The sequence below is a fragment of the Augochlora pura genome, chromosome 6 (genome assembly GCF_028453695.1).
Source record: "Augochlora pura isolate Apur16 chromosome 6, APUR_v2.2.1, whole genome shotgun sequence".
Lineage (NCBI taxonomy): Eukaryota > Metazoa > Arthropoda > Insecta > Hymenoptera > Halictidae > Augochlora > Augochlora pura.
In genome coordinates, this window is record NC_135777.1 from 5,758,249 (window position 1) to 5,778,997 (window position 20,749).

The 20,749-nt window shown below is 42.3% G+C and overlaps 1 protein-coding gene across 4 annotated transcripts; it reads left to right on the plus strand.

The window, feature by feature from the left end:
- Nucleotides 1–428: 428 nt before the first annotated feature.
- Nucleotides 429–20,378, plus strand: LOC144471336 (uncharacterized). Of its 4 annotated transcripts, none has more exons than XM_078183278.1 (18): nucleotides 429–2,246; nucleotides 4,207–4,387; nucleotides 4,668–4,734; nucleotides 5,708–5,778; nucleotides 5,909–6,767; nucleotides 6,851–12,842; nucleotides 12,951–13,084; nucleotides 13,159–13,929; nucleotides 14,011–14,125; nucleotides 14,212–14,342; nucleotides 14,430–14,576; nucleotides 14,650–15,753; nucleotides 15,840–16,252; nucleotides 16,339–16,572; nucleotides 16,781–17,680; nucleotides 17,773–17,902; nucleotides 17,986–18,301; nucleotides 18,367–20,378. In XM_078183278.1, the coding sequence occupies exons 2-18, from the start codon at nucleotides 4,230–4,232 to the stop codon at nucleotides 20,007–20,009; spliced, it is 13,185 nt and encodes a 4,394-aa protein (XP_078039404.1). In that variant the 5' UTR covers nucleotides 429–2,246; nucleotides 4,207–4,229; the 3' UTR covers nucleotides 20,010–20,378. The 4 variants fall into 4 exon arrangements, with proteins under 4 accessions (XP_078039404.1, XP_078039407.1, XP_078039406.1 ...); XM_078183281.1 differs by having other exon boundaries at nucleotides 16,799–17,680; XM_078183280.1 differs by having other exon boundaries at nucleotides 5,714–5,778.
- The last annotated feature ends 371 nt before the right edge of the window (nucleotides 20,379–20,749 follow it).

The window sequence follows — 20,749 nt, forward strand, 5'->3', positions numbered from 1 at the left end:
TGCATGAACGAGCATTGCACTTTTGGGAATTAGCAACATAGTACCGTGCAAGATTCTCGTGGACAAGGGACGGTGATCGTTAAACGGGTCGAGAATCAAGATCTCGAAGTGTATCGAGATTCGAAGAGTTTGTGCAGCGTGATATCAAGCATTAATTAGAAATTGTCGTTCGTCCGAATACTTTTACTTCGAGATTCTCACGGTTGTCGAGTGTCGCGTTAGTTGAGACTGTTATAGCCAGACGTTTCGCAAAGATCTGCCAAAAAAAAGTACATCATCGCCTGAAAAAGAAACGTCTTCTGGTCATGGGATCGGCCTTTATGACGTCTTCGCGCGTGTGTCGTAAGAAGTGACGTTTCGTTTGAACAATTAATCCATCAAATCATGATTTTGATGCTCGATTATTCATCACAAGGGGTCTGGCTGGTTCCCGTGTCGTGGAATTTTATAGAGCGCGCTGCGGACCTTGGGGGAAAAAAGGAAGTGTCAGTTCGAACGTAACTGCGACATCGTGAGAGAGCCGAGAGAGAAAGAGACCAATTTGGTTTATCTGCGCGTGCACGTAAGCCGTGCAGCGACACCGCTCCTGGAATATTTTGCATAGTTCCGCCGGGTCGTTTCTATCGTTTTTAATTTCGGATCCATCAACAGTTCCGACGCCGGATCCAACACCGACTCCGACTCCGACTCCGCCTCTAACTCCGATACTGGCTTTGGCTCTGAATCTTGAGACAGAGAATCAACCGTGGACCCAAAAGATCAATGCGAACGGCGATTATCAGCTGTGTAATGTTTTATCAGGTGTCCTGTCGTGAACGGATAATTTATTCTCTGGTAAGGAATAGAAGATCTTAGGTCTATTTTAACGAGCACGGTGACTCGTCGGGTGGGACCTTTTTGCAAACGGCAGCTGATGTGCTTGTTGAAACTAATTTCGCGATCGTCGAGAGTGCAACGGAACCTGGACACGTTGTAAAGTTACGCGTAGAAGCGAATACCTTGTCACGGCAGGTATGCTATGTATAACTAACGTATCGAATCGATCACTGTGTACGTTACGAGCGTCAAACCTTTTGGTGCAAAGACCAATGAATTACAAAATTCAAAGAATTTTGTAGAACGATGTAGCGTATCTTCTGTCGAGAAATCTATAAGCTTCGTGAAACAGGAATGGTCGGACGAATGAAAATGTAGACAGTGAAGCGAACAGAGTGGGAGAAAGGAAAAACTTGGTGACTCGCGTATGGGGCATATGTTTCATTGCTTCCCCACGTACGTACTTGCATACGACGCACGTTACCGACGTTCGTGCGTTTTTTTACGCACATCGTGCACGATGCTTGCCAAGTCACCGAACAGTATTCTACGTGGCGAATTTACGTTTCGAATGAGTATTTTCGTTGTCGTTCGTTTTCTCAATTGCTCATTCGTGTCATTATTGCATTCGTTGATGTAATAGACAGTTGCGTATGACTGTACGATATCTACGGGAACGCCACGGTTGAAAATTGAAGCAGTAACCACGAAAATAATTGATTCTAATTATCCGGGACAATTTATATTGCTATTAAACTCCATTAAACTTTACGTTCGATTACGAATTATTAGTGTCTTAAATACGTGAATCCGAGCTCTTTTAGATGTTCTATTAGCAGCCATTTTCTGGTGTACAACTGTATGACCTTACGGGACGTTGAATTAAGTTATCGGTACAATGGAATACGTTGTCGGATCGGGATCGGTAACCAATTTATCGATCGATACTGATCGCGGCACGCTGTTAACTGTAATTCGATCGTCGAACTTTCTACGAATTGCTAGTTATTCTTATTTGAAATATTCAGGTGAGTAAAATTTAATGGTTCGGTGTTATACGGTAGTGACGAGATGCCATCTTTATACTACCGGACTGCTATCTATCGATGATTTTGAGTTTCCTCGAAAGTAGCTCCATCTACTTCCTCTCTGCCGAGATCGCGTGAAAAACGCGTGTTGGGCAGTTCAGTGAAACGTGACAAAAAAAACATCTCCCGAGGATGTTTCTCTCGTCCGTTTTGTCGATTTTTTAACAAACAAATACAAGCCACTGGTCCAACGAAGTATATAAAAACTCTGTGCGTACCAACGATCCAGACAATTGGGAATCGCGAGTCAACCTCTAACCACAGGCATGCATCACCAATGACTACGATCGTACATTCGGTTGTTGCCCGAATGTACCTTGGATATTCAGTAAAGATTCTAAGGTATTTATTCCTAGCAGTATACTTGTTTTTTTTTCTTCTTACAAACGAACGAGCGTTCGACCATGGTTAACCTTAAAGTATCCAAGTCTTCGAAGTAAACATATTCATTCGTGTGTACCACATAATATAGAAATAACGAAGTACAGTATGAAGAAATAAATTAACAATTTAACTGTAATGATTACATCAAGTTGATTCAATGCGCAAGCAAAGAAACAATTGACGAGTGTCACAGGAAGAAATGAAAACCCTGGGACCTAAAATAACACGAATGGCGCGTTGGACGCTCAAAAACATTTTGAAGTATTTAATTTTGTAGCATAAAGTTTAAACGACGAATCTGATGCCTCCGACCATACTTTAACTTTATTTTAACCTCTGCATGGTCGACGATTACGGTGATGCAAAAGTGTAATGTTGGATTGTTCGCGATCTATTCCAGCATTTTGGTAAATCGTATATTGGAACTGGCATTTCATGTGCTATTGATTTTGAATAAATGAAACGAAGCAACTAATGTTTTGAAGACGGATCAACTACCAGAAAAAAGCGTAGAAAAAAATAATGGAACGACCGTGAACGGACAAAGATTATTCCGTGGGCACACAAAGGTCCTGTCCACGATCGGTCGAAAACAATTATGGATAGAACTTTCTTTCCCGACTGTACTCTGGAGGCAGGTCAGAACGACCGAACATCTGTCAGACAAAGGGAATCAAACAGCTTGTGACCACGTTGGGTCTTGGTTAGAAGTAAATTTTAGAAAAGTTTTCTTTCATTTCTCGTATACTCGTGGCTGTGATGAAAAGTGATTAAATGCTGCGGCGATACTAAATAAAATGACCGAAGATGGAATCTGAAAGTGGCCGAACAATTGCCAGCAGTGTTGTATAAAGTGATTCTTTGAATTGCTACGATTTTGTTTTCGTCGTGGAAACAATGCAAGAGCAACTGTGGACAAGTGCAGTGATTTGAGTGAGCATATTATTAAAAAGCATCATTTCTGTTACGTCGTAATACATATATATGTGTACGGTCGAGGTTCGTAATGTATAAGAATAAAAGAATTTCGATTGAATCTACAATCACTCATTCCCTTTATGTACACGCGTTCTCAAACGTAGCTCACACTGTTCGTCATATTCCTGTTATTGATTACGAGAAGGTATACGTGGACTACGAATGGGTTAACACGGAAAAACCGTCTATAAATAGCAGCCGGGGCAAAGATTAACCTGCTAATTGGGGTTACTTTTGTGTTATGAAAACTCGTGTAGCTTTAACCAAAACGATAGGAACGATCATTGCTACGTACGTCTTGCGCAACAACTATAGTGTTCTCGCAGATTCATTTTCATTAACGGCATTGATATTTGCAAGGGGAGAAAAACTCTGTGCTGTCTTGCCTCGTTAATAGATCAACATGTACAACAATGTGCTACAAAATAGAACTAAATGATTTAGAATTTTAAGAAATTTCATTCGAACCATGTTGCCCGTGATTTCAAGGTCACCTTCGCATTACTTATCGTTGTCATCGAAAGGAGTTAAATGGCAGTACACGCGACTGAACAATATTTAACAAGTTTGTATGGACAGATTTTATTTTTGTTCGCTTGTTTCTGTAACAACGGGAATTTTAACCAGGTGCTACAGTTTTGCTTCGAACTGGAAATCGGTGTCAGCTTATTTGTGGATACTTATTCGCCAGCGCTGCGTCGTGGCCTAAAGTCTGTCCTTTTGTCCGTTGGCTCTTACTGGCCGCCATCTTGTTTGAGTTCGTAACAATAAGTTTATGCGCCATGAAGGCTGCCTTATACTCCTCGCGAATGTTCATTTAATGAATACGTGTAGAAATAAACGAACCGTTCGCTAATACGTATTCAGTGAGTAATTGGACCTGTAACGATGTAAAGATCGGAATTGAAAAAGGTATAAAGATTTTCTTTTCCTGACACAGGTGAGCGACGCACAAAAAACAAGATGGACGAGTACGACAAGAAGTTCGCCGAAATGCAAAAGTATATTCCTTTTTTGGAAGCGATGATAGAGAGGTTGCAAAACGTGAAGGACAAGTCGCGGGAGGTACAGCTGCAGAAAATGCAAAGCCTTCACGGGATTCTCTCGAACAGCAAGAGAAAGTACGTCATGCGAATTTTCGGACAATGTCTCCTTAAGTATAAGACCATCAGTTCTTCGTTTCCTTACCATTGCAGTTCGATTGTACGCGAACGAAAAACGTAATACTGCATTTGCATTTGAATTTGAATTCGAATTTACAATTGCAGTTGCAGTTGTAATTTCAATTGCATTTGAAATGAACGAAACGAACGATTATATTTACATTTTTTGAGACATTGAAGATATCTTAAAATTATCGCATGAAGAGCAATTAATGATAATGACTCTTCAATAAAATAGGCTGAAGATCGAGACGTTGCAACGATGCGAAGATGTTTTACAGAAGTTGCACAACAAAGTAGAAAAGGTATCTATCCCGTATGAACCGTGATCGCACTGGCAGCGATACACTGAATGCTTTGTTTTTATATAAAAAATTATCGTAAAGAGAAACATTTTGCTCTAAATTACAATCAATTTTTCGTGAAATTCAGTGGATTCGTTGGCAGTACGTGATCCACTTTACATTGTTTAGCCTTACGCTGTCCTTCAATTTAATTTGTATTTTTGATTCACCAATGAAAGATATAAACGAGAAGCTTTAAGAATTAATCTATCAACGGGAAAATATTCGATCCTTATGATTCAATCTGATTTTTCTTGGCAACGAAGAGGAAAACTATGGAAACATTGTCGACGCCGTCTTAAAACAGCTCTTTTATATCGTTTCATGAAACTCGATTGGTTTCCACACGAGCTTCATAGACGCAGTTGCGATAGTTGCACTTTGTATTTTTTACACTATTTAAAAAAATAACACAAGCGTAATGTATTGATCAAATTTGAAATTCAATTTTGAATGGTTTCTACTTATTTACACACAATTACAAATATCACTGTCTGCGATTATATTAATGAAAGTAAAGTATCCCCTGATCGTTTTGCGTATATTTCATTTCACTTCGACGTGTATTGTGATCGCATCATTCTAGAAAATGCACACCGTATTTATAAAACCGCACTTGGTCAGCTATATCGCGCGACGATATAAATGTCGTGACATTAGATGACAACAATACTAAGGACAGCCACTCAAGTTCATGCAATAGTCTACAATGTACATAAAAGCACAAAAAAGTCAATACTTGCTTTTTAACTAGAATTCGCATCAGTTTGAAACAAATTCTCCTTTCTGCACAGTTTGATTTGATTTGATTTTAAACAAACGTAGCCGCTTCATGTCCTTTTTTAGACTTGCATTCTTTATAGTTTTGGTTGTTTTCAGGCTTCCGTAGTGCATGTATGGTTTTGTTATTTTAATCATTCTAATCTGATACGAGTTTCAGGGAAATACTCCTGGACTGCATTTTCCGAACAAAAAAAATGGCAATGGCTCGGTGCATACCTCAATGTAAGTATCACTGACCAGTTAGCAGTATTTTGATCGAAGGATACGGAGGCTGAATGGAATAGAATTGTAAAAATTGCAGCATCGGGCTTGATTGTCGATTCTGTGTAAAACTTCGTTGTCTAATTTTCAGTTTATCTGGCGAGATTACCGGACAGCCGTCAAAGGAATCATCCGAGAATAAAGATAAAGAGAAAGACATCCACGAGACTCCAGCTAGCCCGAGTCCTCCTGTTAGTCCCGACTTCGGTTCCCAAGTAGCGCCGATAATAATTCCTACCGAGCGCAGCGTGGACTTTATCGATGACAGCAAGCCGGCCAGTCCCGATCCGGTCGAGACGTTGCCGACAAAAACTCCAATCATCATACCCACTGAGAGGACAAGTAGCGATCACCTCGGCTTGTCCTCGAATTCGCCATTGACTAAAGTTGTCGAAGATGTTTCCTTCTCCGAGTGGGACATGCTCGAGGAAAACGAAACACAGCACACGCGAAACAAAAGCTGGCCGTCTTCGATTGCTTCCGGTCAGGACGTGAGCGCCACGATTAAAATGGTCGGTAGCCAGCTGCCGCAAAAAGTGAATGACGGAAGAAGTGGCCACGTTTCCTCGATATCGTCACACACTTCTCGGCATATACCGACGATTCCGGTCCCGTCTTTGGGCGGCTCTAGACGGTTAACGTCGATGTTGGAGAAGAATCGTTTACATGGTTTGGATATTCAGGTGGAGACGAGGCCAGAGTCACCGGTGAACGTGCCGGACGCCAGGCTGAAGTCGCCTGACCCAGATATCCTGTTTCCTAAACGGAAAATTACATCCCCGCGGCAAAAGGAAGCGAGACCGGTCTCGAAACCGCCTGCGCCGTTACTTTCTCCGCCCCCCGTCTCAAACAAACCCCCGTTGTCGATGGAGGATTTAGCGGAACTGCTGAACGAGGAGACGGACAACAAAACGGAGAAGAAAGTGGTCCGGGAGAAATCCAAGGATGAGGTAAATTTACGAAAGAAATTGAGCATGAAGTCAAAATTTGTTGTGTGAAGATTAAAGTATCCAAGTTTTTCTTATTGGCACAGGAGGAGGTCGACAGCGAGAGCGAGAGACGCTGGGAGGAGGTAGATAAGCATATAGTTAAGTTAACGAGTAGGAAGTGTCTGTCGAACGTACCCCCTACTGGCAACTGCAAAGGAGTTTCGGTTGGCTCGATGCACAATACGGAGAAGGCGACCGATGTTAGAGGTCCACCGTCTTCGCCCGTTTCGAAACCAGAGCCCCGATATGCCGACAATTACGAAAGACATCCTCGTCAGATGCGCGACAATCACAGTGTTGTCGAGAAAGACAAAGGTAATGTGTACCCGCATTGTAGACCCGACGAGGACGGACACGGTTTGCTTTTGGCTCATCATTCCGGGCTGGCGAAGTTGGATGAGAGGGGTCCTATGATGTACCAAAGACGGCAAGGCAATATCGGCCCGGAGATTGCGCCGCCTAGAATCGACGCTGATTTTCGAATGGAAGGTCCGGAATATTTTAACAGACAGATGCCGGGTCAGAACCACTGGGTCCCACCTCCTCCACCTCCTCCTCCCCCGCTACCGCCACCGCCACCACCGCCAATGCATCCACCGGTGAACCCAAACGATTTTTGCAACAACCAATGGCCCTCGTCTTCCAATTTCGCTGGTATTCCAAACTCACCCGCGCAAAGTTATCAGCACCCCATGGGGATGCATCAGGAGATGTGGAACGTTGGATCCGTCAGAGAACCGATTCACGTGGATCCGCATCAGGTCAACGAGGGTCCAATGAGGTCCAACCAGTTTGCAGTGAACATGAATGTCAGACCGATGATGAGTCCGAACACAAGCCATGTGCCCCGACCCGAGGATATGCCGAGTGTAGACGTGGCCAACGTGCAAACGATACAACCTTTGATCTCGCCTACCATGTTTCCTATTGGTCCTCAGTACAGAAATTTCCAGGGTGAGAACAGACAGTATGAACAACCCTTTGACAGACCAGTTGAGTACTCGCATCCGAGGCAACAGTGGGAGTCTCAACCTGTCCGACCGCCAAGCGACTCGTCCTACAGATCCGACGAGGGCCCGTGCGTGGTTAAGGGACCCTCTGACGTTTCCGGATCGTACTCCAGACCCAGTACTCCTTGTCCTTGGAGCAGAGCCCGTGGCGGGGGCAGAGGTCGCGCCGCTTGTTACAACGAAAGGGGTAGGTCAGATCAGAGGACTAATTTTAATCGTGATGGAAGAAGACCAGAGTGGTCCAGGGACAGTCACAATGAATGGGATAACAATAGGTTTTCCAGGGATAATAGAAATATATCCGAGCGAGATCCTAGAGTACGAATAGAACACGGCGTGATGAATCAAAGCCCAAGTCAGGCTAGCGATCAGTCTAGAGATAGCTGCAATTCCGTTCGGGATCCTCGATTAGCCAAAGATAAACATTTTCTCTCTAACAAGAATAAGGACGTCGGTTTTAACGAGAGAGATCCGAGGAAACGGTCGACGGCGCCACCGTTCATGTCACTGTTTAAGAAAGGAAAGGACAAGACCAAGTCATCTCCTAAAACATCCGATGGTCACCGTCGTTCCGACGCAGAGGTCAATCCTAAATCTCAGGAGAAGTTGCTGAAAGACAAAATGCAATCACCTCTGGAAAGTCTCTACGGTGTGATCGACACAAAGGCCAAGTCCGCGCAAGGTTCCCTTCAGAACTTCAAGATCCCAAAGATCAAGCGCAACGAATCTTTGGAGTCACCTACGTCCAGTCACATTCCCGACGAAATTAAGGCAACTGATTCATTCGTCGAGCGACGAGAAGGTAAGGCTAAATGTAGAAAAGACAAAGACGACAATACCGGTGAGGTGAGCAGTAGCAGCGATGGCACCATGTTATGGGAAGATTGGAACGGCGATGGTGGTATCGTCGCCGAGAAGAAAGAGGAGTTGCAAGAAGAAGGCTCACTCCACACTGAGCCTGCTGCAGACAAGGCTGCAACGTGCGAGGATGAACCGGACCTCGCCATTACTACTTCCGTCAAGGCCTCCGACAAAACTAGCGACAAAATTTCCGACAAGATTTCCGATACCGTTGAGAAATTGAAAAAGGATCAGACGGAACCGGAAGGATCTAAGCCGAAGGAAGAGGTAACGCAGGAGTGGATCGAGGCGCTAATCAGAAAATCTTTTGAGTTCGGCGAAGGAAAGAAGTTCGTCGAACAGGCCAAATTCATGCAGAAATTGGGAGAAGTGTTCCAGGCCAAGAAGCTTAAGAAGATCAAGAAAATTATCGAGTCCGAATCCGAGAGCAGTAGCTCGGACAAAGAAGAAGTTTCAGAGGCGAAGAAGGTACGCGTGAGGAAGAAGCGGCGGATGATCGTCTCTGACAGCTCGGACGACGAGTTATTAGCCGATGTAGGCCAAGACAACGTAAGTATCTTGAGCACATTGGATAAGAATTCTTCCGATGACAATCAGAAAATTAGCGCAAACAAGCAAGACGACAGCTCGGATACTCCGGCGCCACTCGATGAGAAGCCTTCAAAACTCGAAACAGCCAAGGAGGAAGTTACACAGCAAGATTCACCTGTGCAAGACTTAGCCGAAGATAAATCGACCAAAATAGAGCAAGAGGTTTCGAGCGTGGAGAAATTGAAATCAAAACCAGAGACGAAAGAAATGTCGAAGACCGAAAAACCGAGTGAGAAACTGAGCGAAATCCTGAAAGAGATACCGAACGAAGTATCGAGCGAAGTATTGAGCAAAGTACCGAACGAAGTATCGAACAAAGTCACGAATGAAGTAATGAACGAAGAATCAAGCGAAGAGAGTCTTGGAAAAACGCCCAAAGCAAAAGCGAAGCGGAGGAACTCCTTGGAGATGCTGCAAGAGGATATCAGGGAGATGTTCATTAGCGACGATGTGATCGCCGCTACGGGGCACAGAATGTGTCGAGCACAAAAGGAAAATCAGGTCGCTGGAGCCGCTTCTGTTCAAGTTCCGTCGGTTGTCAAGAAGGAGGTAGTATCAGACAGCGAAGGGTCCTCGGTAGCTTCCTCTAAGTCGAAGAAAACTACCAAACCCCTTATCGGCGATGATATCGCCAAGGACGGCCCCAAAGACAGCCCCAAGGACAAAACGAAAGGTAAGTTTAAAAAGGAGACGCAACGAGTGACCCGCCAACGATCCAAACAGCCTGCACAAAGCTCGGACAGCGAAGAGGATCAACCGTTAGCCCTACGAACCGAGCGTGTTCAAGGCTGTAGCTCGTCGACTAATCAAGACGACGAGCCCGATACCTTGCGCAGAAGCAAACGCATCAACAATAAGGATACGGTTAAAGAACCACGCGTCGTCGTTGAAAAGACGGACATTTCGAAATTAGAAAGCACGAAGGTGATGTTCGACAGTTCATCCGACGAAAGCTTTGGCATTGATGTATCCGAGTTGACGGCGGCGGTCGACATCTCTCTGCGTCCCGACAAAATCATTGAAGGAGAAACACCCGAACGGAAGAAATTTGTTCATAGTTCCCCGAGGAAGACCACAAGGAAGAAGAGCGTCGCGGTCGAATCGGTTAGCGAAAACAAGGACGACGTTTTGTCCGACGGAGAGGAGAGCATTATTTCCGATGTGTCTATGTCCAGTAGCGTTGCATCAAGTAAAAAAGTGAGTTCCTCTTCTGTGAAACCAAACACTGCTGGTAATAAAGAGGAACTGCTGAGTAATATATTGGTAGGATTGTGTGCGTCCAAGAATAACTTGGACAAGAATTCAAGTATGGTGGACAAAGAGAGTGACATAGATATTGATGATGACATTAGCGATCAGCTATCCGTTGAGGCGAACGCCAAGAAGCTCTCGGCGAAGAAGAAGAAAAAGAAGTGTAATTGGCAGATGGGGATTTTGTCGAAGAAGAAGAAAAAGAAGACCCCAACTTGCTCTGCGAAAGAGTCTGATCTTTCCGTGAATTCTGAATTAGATACTTCACAAATGACGGAATCCTCCTCTGCAGGTTCTGCCTCCGAGATGTCATCGCAAGTTAAAGATAGCAGCATCGAAGTACATGATACGACGAGTACCGAGTTGCCGAAGAGTAGCACGGATAAGCATACAGAAGCGGAGAAACTATTCAATGGCTTGGACATAAATGAATTAATCGACTACGCATGGACCGGGCAGGAGAGGTACAAATGTTTGCTCTGCTTCTTCACCGGCAAAAACATTGTACACCACTACAAGCTAAATCATTCCGGCAAAGAGATTCTCATTTCAAGATTAAAACTTGCCGATGCTCAATTGGCGATCCAAGACGCAAAAGACAACAATGCAGGGGGTACCTCGTTGAAGCTGTTGACGGAAGAGATCGTCAAATTCCATTGCCGATTTTGCTCTTTTTTCACGGAGGGCACCGCGAAGGTTGCCGTCGAAGCGTTTTACGAACACTGTACCACACATACCGGGGAGTACAGATTCAGATGCAACAGCTGTCCCTATCAGGCTGTAGCGAAATCCTCTATGAGGACGCATTATTACAAAGTGTGCAGAAAATTCAAGGATACATTCAACGAGGCCATTGCCGAGGATGAGGTTCCCAATGAGGATCGTGTCTACGGCTATTTATGCTCGAGGTGCAATTATGTTCAGCTAAAGAGGACGAACTTGGAATTGCATGTTCAACGCTGGCATAAAGAGAACTTCGAAACGAGTATTGTCAAAATAAATATGTCTCTTGGCTCAATGAAGATAGAACCTACCGACGACATGACGAATAAAAGTGTGAAAGCGGAGATGTCTCAACCGAGTTTGGAAAATCAGGAAGAATCAACAAGTAACACGGTTTCTACCGTTCAAAAGGACGAATCATCTAACATTGACGAAACTGAGGTAAAGATCGTCAATAAGGATCCAATACCCGAAACTGAGAAAGTCAGAGATCCGGAGGAAATGAAAATTGACGACGCGGAAAATCTTTCGAAAGAGCAACCAGAGTTCAATGAAACGAAAAAGCTATCCAACTTGGATGCGGATGCTAACTTACCAACGGGCAAGCTAAGCGTGTTTGTTTGTCCACCGGAATTGGAGAAGAAGGAAGTTGAGATACAATTGGAGAGAAAAAGGAAAATGCAGGAGATCATTCAGAACATTGGTATCAAATTACAGAAGGATGCGTCCAAGAAAGGTCTTTCTATCATAGACAAGTTGAAAGACAAGATGAAGACGAACGTGGAGGCAACAACGAACGAAAAAGAATCTGATGTTACTTTAGATTCGAGCCAAGTTGCTAACAATTCCGCAGCTTCGACCAGTTCGACGGAATCTCAAAACAGCGTCATGAATTTACTTGATTTAAATGTGTCCACTGTAGAAGAACCGGAAGCAAATTTATCTTTGTTTCAAGATTCATTAGAACAAGGTCCGAAGCAGTCCGAGAGTTCTATTTCAAAGACTCATTCACCGAATATCGAATGTGATTCTCAGTCTGCGCCTGAAACGGATCAAACGAACTTGAGAATGAAAGATCCTCTGGCATCGTTGGGGCTAAAGAAAACCGATGAAACGGACGCAGAAGCCAGCGACATTGATAATGCGAGAGATAGAGCTGCTTATTGCGAATCCGATTCTAGCAGTGAGCAGTCGGATGCAGAACTGTCTACAGATGTAAATATGATCTTAAAGGAAACCTCCAATATCAACGCTTCTTCCAAAGATCCGATGCTTACAACTATCCAAAGGCTTGCTGCTCAGCTTCAAGCCACAAAGCCGCTCGAAGTGGGCAAAGAAGAAAACTCTTTCAAACCTATAGAATCTACTGAGAAAAAGTTTAACTTCAGTTCTATTCCAAAGCCACCGGGTGTTGTTCCCATAGCTAGTATTAAACGATTTATTGGTAAATCGGAGCGGTTCAGTGAAATAACATCAAAATCAAACGACGGCGTCAACCCACCGAAAAACTTCATTAGGTTAAGACGATTGAGTGGTGATATATTGTCTGCAATGAATCAGTCTTTGGCTATCCAACGTGACGAGTCAGCTTCCAAACCTGGTATGTATAAGAATTCCAATAAACCGCTATGAAATTATTTATGCCTTCTGCTACCTAAAACAAACCATTTATGTTTCATTTATTCTATAACTGTGCTACATTTCATAGACGAAGTTACATCAACGAGTAAGGTGGAGGGCGTCTTAAAAACGGACGAAGAAGAGGAATGTTCGTTCTTGAAGATTGAAAACGTGGTCAGTCTAGCACCGAATGCTGATAATGACAATGCTGGAAGTCCTATTGTAAGTGACAGCTTCCCAAATTGAATTTTTTATTCCCTTTCATTCTATTCTTATAATCGAATGATCTTTTCTAGATAAATGATATTAGAAAAGCAGTTGAGATTTCTCCTGTAAAGAGCAGCAGAGGCGTTTCGCTACTAAAAAAATCGAAACCTTCTAGCACACCTCTAATTTTGAAAAAATTGAACACCGTCACGGTAACACAGCCGATGGTGAAGAACATTCAATCTATACGAACTGTCGGATCGGATACGTTAAAACTGATCCCGGTGAAGAGTCTGTCCCTGAATCCAGTTGGCGTGGCCAGTCCGCAATTATCCAGAAACTACATTCCGATTGCTCCAAAATCAGCAGTTCTAAAGGTTGACAGCAAGTTGCAGTTTCCGCTTTCAGTGAATAAAAGCACAATAGTTACACCAGTGACTACACGTACCATGACTGTAACATCTCAGTCGTCCAACTTGAATTACAAAATCGTGAAGGTGCTGCAATCACCGACTCTTCTGAAGGGCATAGATCCGGCACTGAAACTGAAGTCGTCGGATGCTTACAACGCAATGCTTAAAACCACTAAGTTGGCTCATTTGTACAAATGCATGGGACGATTCTGTCATTTCACGACCGACATACTGGAGAAATTTCAACAACATTACCAACAGCACGCGTACGAGGAAGAGGGACAAAAGCCACCGTTCGATTATCAGAAATGCGCCTACTGTTACATGTCGTTGGAGGATTGGCCACATATGAAGAAACACATAGAAGAGAAACACGCTCATTGTCGTTACCAGTGCAGTTACTGCTTTTACAGAGCCATTACGATGTCTTACGTTCGGTTACACCAGGTCCGTACCAAATTAAACGTCTGATTTGTGCATCGTTTATAAGATGTCTTTTTTTACCTGAAGTTTTTATTTTGTTCACAGTCTGTTTCTCATCCTGGTCTCCGCGGTATTCTTCTCGGTAAGGTGGTGAGTGAGTTACCTGCAAGGGAAAATGTGAACAGACTAGCTTGTATACATCCTTACATTTGTGAACATGGTACGATATAATTGTGTTCTCATAGTTTTGAAATCTGACAAATGCTCAGCAAGAGACAACAATCATTAACTAAAATATTCTTCTAGATTGTGGTGAGATGTTCTATGTTCCCGAATTATTCGTGGCTCATTTAAAAAGCAAACATTCGTCGAGAAATGACAAATTCAAGTGTCACTTGTGTTCTGTCACTTGTTCGCAGACGGAGCAACTGATAACGGTAAATCATTTAGATTCATTCGAATTATCTATAAATAATGGTAAGGTCGGTTGGAATAGTCTTACCAAATCCATGATTATTTTGCAGCATTACAAGGTGCACTGGATTTTCAAGTATCAATGTCAGTATTGTTTAAGCGGCGCAGACTCGCCGAACGACATGCATAAACATTTAAGTTCGTTTCATTGTAACAGACTACCACAATTCTTAGAAAGAACCATTTCGTCTTCGCAGGTAAATAAATTTCAATATTGTGTAAGCTGTATTTCAAAGTTGTGTAGGTTACATGTTACGTCTCGTTTTTCAGTCGTCTCGAGGTAAAGAAGATCAATTGACGTTGAGAATATTAGACGATGAAGTGGATAACGATGGAAGAAACACCAAAGAATCTGTTACGACGAACGTTGTCAGCGGAAGTTCTATCCCTGACACGTCTTTTTCCGATTCACTGGAAGATATAAATATGCTGAGCAAAGACGAGAACGAAGCTTTGAATAAATCGTTATCGTCTTTATTCGCCTCGTGTAACACGTCGACCGTAGATTCTTCTGCGCAGGAAAGAACGTCTTCGGAGAAATCATGTGACGCTGCGTCGCCACAAAATTCTTTTGACATCAAAACCGATCCCTTAGATATTAGCTTGCTGGACACGCCTAAATTATTTAACATTCTTCCTGAAAACTGCACCGATGAATTTATAAACATCAATTTACTCGATAATCCTGATTTTCTGAAAAATACCAGTCAGCGGTTCAATAATCTGACTATGCGTAGACCGACGGTTGCGGATGACAGTAAAGGAGAGGATAGCGATATTGAGATCGTTGACATCGTGGATTCAGATACTAATTCTTCGAAAACTGATAAAAATGAGTTTGATTTGTGTAAAAAGGAAGACACAGATACAGCTAAAAAAGCTAAAGCAAAAGAAACTGAGACAAAGGAGCAATTGCCTACCGATAACGAGGACTCTAATAAGAGTACAGGAAATATGAACGCTTCCAGCAATATAACGAATAAAAATGACAAGCCGTTGACGTTAGAAGACATCAAGGATACAGGTTTCACAGGAACAAAATTATACAAATGCGGTTACGAGTTTTGCGATTATGGTGCAGAGAATGCAGCCTCCTTGAGATCCCACGTGAAGGAGTGTCCACAAAGCGGTGACAATAAAAACTTGAACTGTGCTCATTGTAGTAAGCGTTTCTTAAAAATTGGCTTTTTATTGGAGCATTTGAAAGTACACGGACTAAAACGTTTCGGTTGTTCGCTGTGCAAAATGCGATGTACAGTTGGCTACCAAGCAGTAGCGCATATGAAAGCTAAGCACAGATTTCCCGCCAGCAAATTGGTACCAGCAGATCCGAAGAACCCATCTGTTGATGGTTTATTTATCGTGCAAGCTATAGTAAGTATAGTTATTAGTTTTTACGTGGAACATAGTCTGCTTATGTATACTCGTGTACTTATGTTCTATATATTTTTTTAAAACAGAATCAAAGTGGAGAGAAGAGAGGAAAGAAACGTAAAAGCACGAAATCGACGGAAAAGGAAAACGATAAAGCCACTGATTTTGAAAAGTTATCCTTCAGTCCAGATGAAATAGAATCCTTGCCGCGTCAAGCTATATACAATCGCGTAGTGCAGTGCGCTGTGTGTCCGTTTACAACTAAAGTAAGAACAAATATTATCAGACACTTGACGTTGCACTTGAACGACGAGACTGTGCCGGAAAGTGGTCCCGTGAATCCTGTACCTTGCTTGGATAAGAAGGAACGAATGTTCGACAAAATGGTGAATTTAGCTAGTAGTTCCCATCAAAATGGTCGAATGGGCGGGAAACCAAAAGAGGCCGGCAAAATCGATGACGACGAATTCATTCCGAAATTTGTTCCAGAACATAAGAGGTAAGTGTTATTAGAAAAATATATGTAACGAATATTAGAGAATTATATTTTGTTATGTTTCATCGATTATCTTCTCTTCGTAACAGGTATGTGTGCGGTGTAGCCGAATGCAATTACTTGACAGTCGACGAAGCAATGTTAAGATGTCATTTGAAAGCGTTGCATTCCGAGGAGCAGTATTTTAGATGTCCTCACTGTCCCCAACTTCAACCTGGTCAAGAAGGATTGAATATAGCGATCGATAAGATGGGTGTCCATTTAAAAATGCACGACACTAGACTTTATAAATGTTCCCACTGCAATCATCATCACTATCATAGGTATACCAATATTTGTGAAACCGAGATCATTTTTCAAGAGTACAATATGATTTTAAAACATTTGACAAGCATAAGAACGAATGATTTTAAATATTTAAAGTAAAGCATTACGGATGTCTCCACAGGGAGATGCGAAACATTAGTATGCTTGTTAGATGTTTAAAAAGATTTCCAGTCTCGTTAGTTCATTTTCTATGTCGCCTAAAAGCGATAAATTGTTTTCTAGGCACGTGGTGGAAAGACATCTATCTGACAAACACCCGGAAAAGAGGCCTTTCGTTAAAGTGATCAGGGAGCTGGAAAACACCGAGAACAACCAATCTCTGCAGGAAGAGAATGAAGAGGAGGTTCCAGACCCGGACGGAAACCATTGGAAATGTAATATTTGCGAGTACAAATGCGTATACAAAGCCGAAATGGCGACTCATGCTTCCACAGTCCATGACGAAAAGTCTCAGTACAAATGTACCTTGTGCTCCTTCAAAACAAGCGGAAAAATTGTGTTTGAGCAGCACATTAGCAACAAACACTCAACTGATCCCAACGTGGACTACGAACTGATATATCAGAGGATAAAGGGCGTGAACAAGAAGAGTAATGAGAATATTGAGCAAAGCGGACAGGAGGAACCTTTTGACACAACGCCTCTTTGGAGAAGGGATATGCCAAGAATTAGGCATATTCGCGGCATTCTTTTGGAGGAAGAGAACGAAACAAGCATGGAGTCTTCAACGAAACAAGGAAAGAGAAAGAGTGACACAGAACTGCAACCAACTAAACCAGCAAAACTGAAACCAGGGAAATTAAGTGTTGCGGATGACATCAAACCTGGGAAAGAAAAATCTAAGAGATTATTGTCCTGCGACAAGTCACCGTTGGAACAAGAAACTTCGACTGAATTGCCCAATGCGGTAGACAAGATCAAAGACACGAAAATCAAAGCGGTCGAAGACAAAGCTGATGACTCAAACGAATCGGACACAGGTAGATTCGGTTCTTACGGTAAATCTGACGGTAATATGTATGTCTGTACCCTGTGCACACAATTTAAAACAAAATATAAGCACGACATGAGGGATCATCTTTACAGGGAATTGAATTATGCAAGGTGAGTGATTCTTGCGTCTTTGTGATTTGATTAAATTCAATCGATATACGTAAATTTGCCTCCATACTGATACCAAAACATTTTTATTGCAGGTGGCATTGCAAAGAATGTGGATATTTATCGGTGAATCGTAACGCTTTGTTCAAACATTTCACAAAACATCACAATGGGGAACGTTCTCACCACGAGCCATTGTCTCCGGACAATGACATCGAAGATTGGGTAAATTTTCATCGAACTGATTTAGCTTTACGAAGTTTATGTATATAAGTCTATATATTTATTCTTGTTATTTTCAATCGTAGGTTATCACGCTACTGACAAGACAAACTGCTACGATAAAAGCGTTTTTAGCAAAACAAAATTCAAGTAGTTCGGATACTGGAAACAATTCTAAAGCAACCACCGTTAACACTATCGTCAAACCTAGCTCTGCTAAAACTGCTGTGAAACCTGCAAGCATCGCAAATAAGTCCAATACACAAGGCTATAAAATTCAGGAGCCCGATCTCAATGTAAATGCAATGCATGATGGTACTAAGGATACGGAAGGCCTTATTATGGACGAAAGTCCAGCAAAGAGCGACAAATCGGAAATGAGCATTGCAGACGTTGAAACAGGTAAATAGTCAAATGTTTGTCATGTTCAGTGACCAATTCTTAATTTTCGTTAAAATTTGCTGTAGGTGGAATCGAAGAGAACCGAGAGAAACCATTAGTCTGTAAACATTGCAAAACGACGTTCACTCGATGGCGTGGTTTCAAATTGCATGTGCAACTGACTCATTTGAAGCGATTAGGATTTTTGTGTCCGTATTGCGATCGTAGCACCAATTCGGAAAGCCTGATGCGCCAGCATATACGTTCCAAACATCCTGGTTGCCAGGAAAAGATCGTTCAAAATCCGGATGCCGGTGGACCGGAGTTAACGGATGAATTCTGGCAAAAAGAGTATGGCTTAGTTTTTCCGAAACGGACCAAGAAACGCAAGAGGAAGGTGAGCGAAACCAACATCGTGGATAATGACAATCAGGACCAACCTGAGACGCAAGAGAAGTGCAACATTTGTGGCTTCGTTGCTGCCAATCTGGCTGGTCTCAAGGGGCACATGAGAGTACACGTCACGTCGAAGCAGACGTTGAAGTGCAGCTATTGTCCTTTCGTTGCTGCAACCAAAACCGAGCTTTGGAATCACGCAGTGATCCATCAGCCGTTCAAATCTGGTGACGCGGGTGCGTTCGAATCGTCCAGCGAATCTGGAACTACGAATTTGGACAAGAAAACTCTTGTGGATGATTGCAGCGACGATATTGAAGAGGAACAGGTTTCCGATTCAAAGGAGAGCGATCAGCGTGTAGTGCGCAAATTAATAATATCGGACAAACCGTCGGCCCAATTAATTTATCCGTTCAGATACGAAGAAATAGAGTTGGACGAAGACTTGGAGGAATGGCCTGCGAAACCCGAATGTTCGAAAACTGAGACAAAGTCCTCCTACGGGCTGTATTTACAACAATCGTGTAAAGATGCGGAAATAGATGGGCTTGAGTCGAAGCAAGAAGGTTGGATTTGTCAATGGTGCAACGAACTCTGCGAGTCTGAAGTGAAGATGAAGACTCATCATGACATGTTTCACTCACATTTGCCTTTAAACTTCAAGAAACAACAAAAGGCTAAAGGACCCAGGGGATATGTGTGCCCTGAATGCTCGTTCGCGACAACCTCCATTAGCGTGATGAAAAATCACGTGACAAGACATATAAATTTATTCAAGTGTAAATATTGTGAAAAAATCTACAGTTCGCCAACCCAGGTGTCCACGCACAACTCTGAAGAGCACCCCGGCATGGAGCTCAAAATAGAGAGTATACAAAATTATGAGTCGTTGCTGGAAAAAATGATGGATAAGATCAGGTGGCAAAAGCCTACCGCCGAGAATCTTGATTCTGACCAAGAGGAAATTCTGCGGAAAACAAAGAATCATGCGGTGGCGAAGAAATCCACAGCTAGGTCCACCATTCGACCGAACTTAATTCCTTACAAAGTGAAAGCAGTGGCTAGAAAAAGTACCAATCCCCATTCCAAATACCTTTCGCCTCCGAAGATTGGCGACAGGCAACAGTTGCCGAAAAGTAAGCAATTTTCGTATTATGGCATTCCTAGAAGTCCTGTTAATCTGGCAGAGTTGAACACGTACATGGTAGTCGGCGGCCATCGAATGAAGGTGAACTGTACCACTCTTTCGCAGCTGATAAACATTGATCCGAAAGTAATATTGAGAGATCTTAAACACGTGACAGATACGGTAACTCTTAAAAAGTTAAAATAGTTTGTAAGTATATGGAGAAAGGAGCAGTAACTTCTTCGGACGTCGGTAGTGTGGGAAGATATTTAAATTTCGGTTATAATTTTAGTTAACATAGAATAGATAAAATATTTGTTTCCTGACGACTATTAGCGTATCGATGAACGATAACCAAAGCTCGCGTATGGTATTATACACATGTCTGTAAATCTACATGAATTTTTATAAAATTCAACGAATTGCGCCGTGTTTTAACGGAAAAGGGATATGCATAGGTGTAGCGTGCATTTATCGACTTAACTAGAGATTTGGATTTTTCTTCAATTCATGTGAACATATATTTTTGCTCCATAAATTAATCAAAAATTAACTTACTATGTAGTAGACATTTCGCAAACATAGAAAAAAAATCATTTAAAAAGAAAAAGAAAAACAATGAAACGATTAACGAAATGAGAAGTACATTATATTATATTCTGAGCGATCATTAAAACATCACAATTTAAGAATATTTACAAACATTTTAATTGATCATAATGGACGAAAATAGATATATATTACTTAAGTATGTACGGCGGATAATTTCATATAGACTACCATTCATAAACATAAAGTTTGCGTGTTAACATTTACGTCGCGTGTGATAACGTGTTGTAAAATGCTCGTAACGTGCGTATAAAATGTATCTCTTACAATATAATTTTCGTCTTCGATTCTGCAGTATCAAGTATGCGAAATAATGAACAGAAACACATAAGACTGAA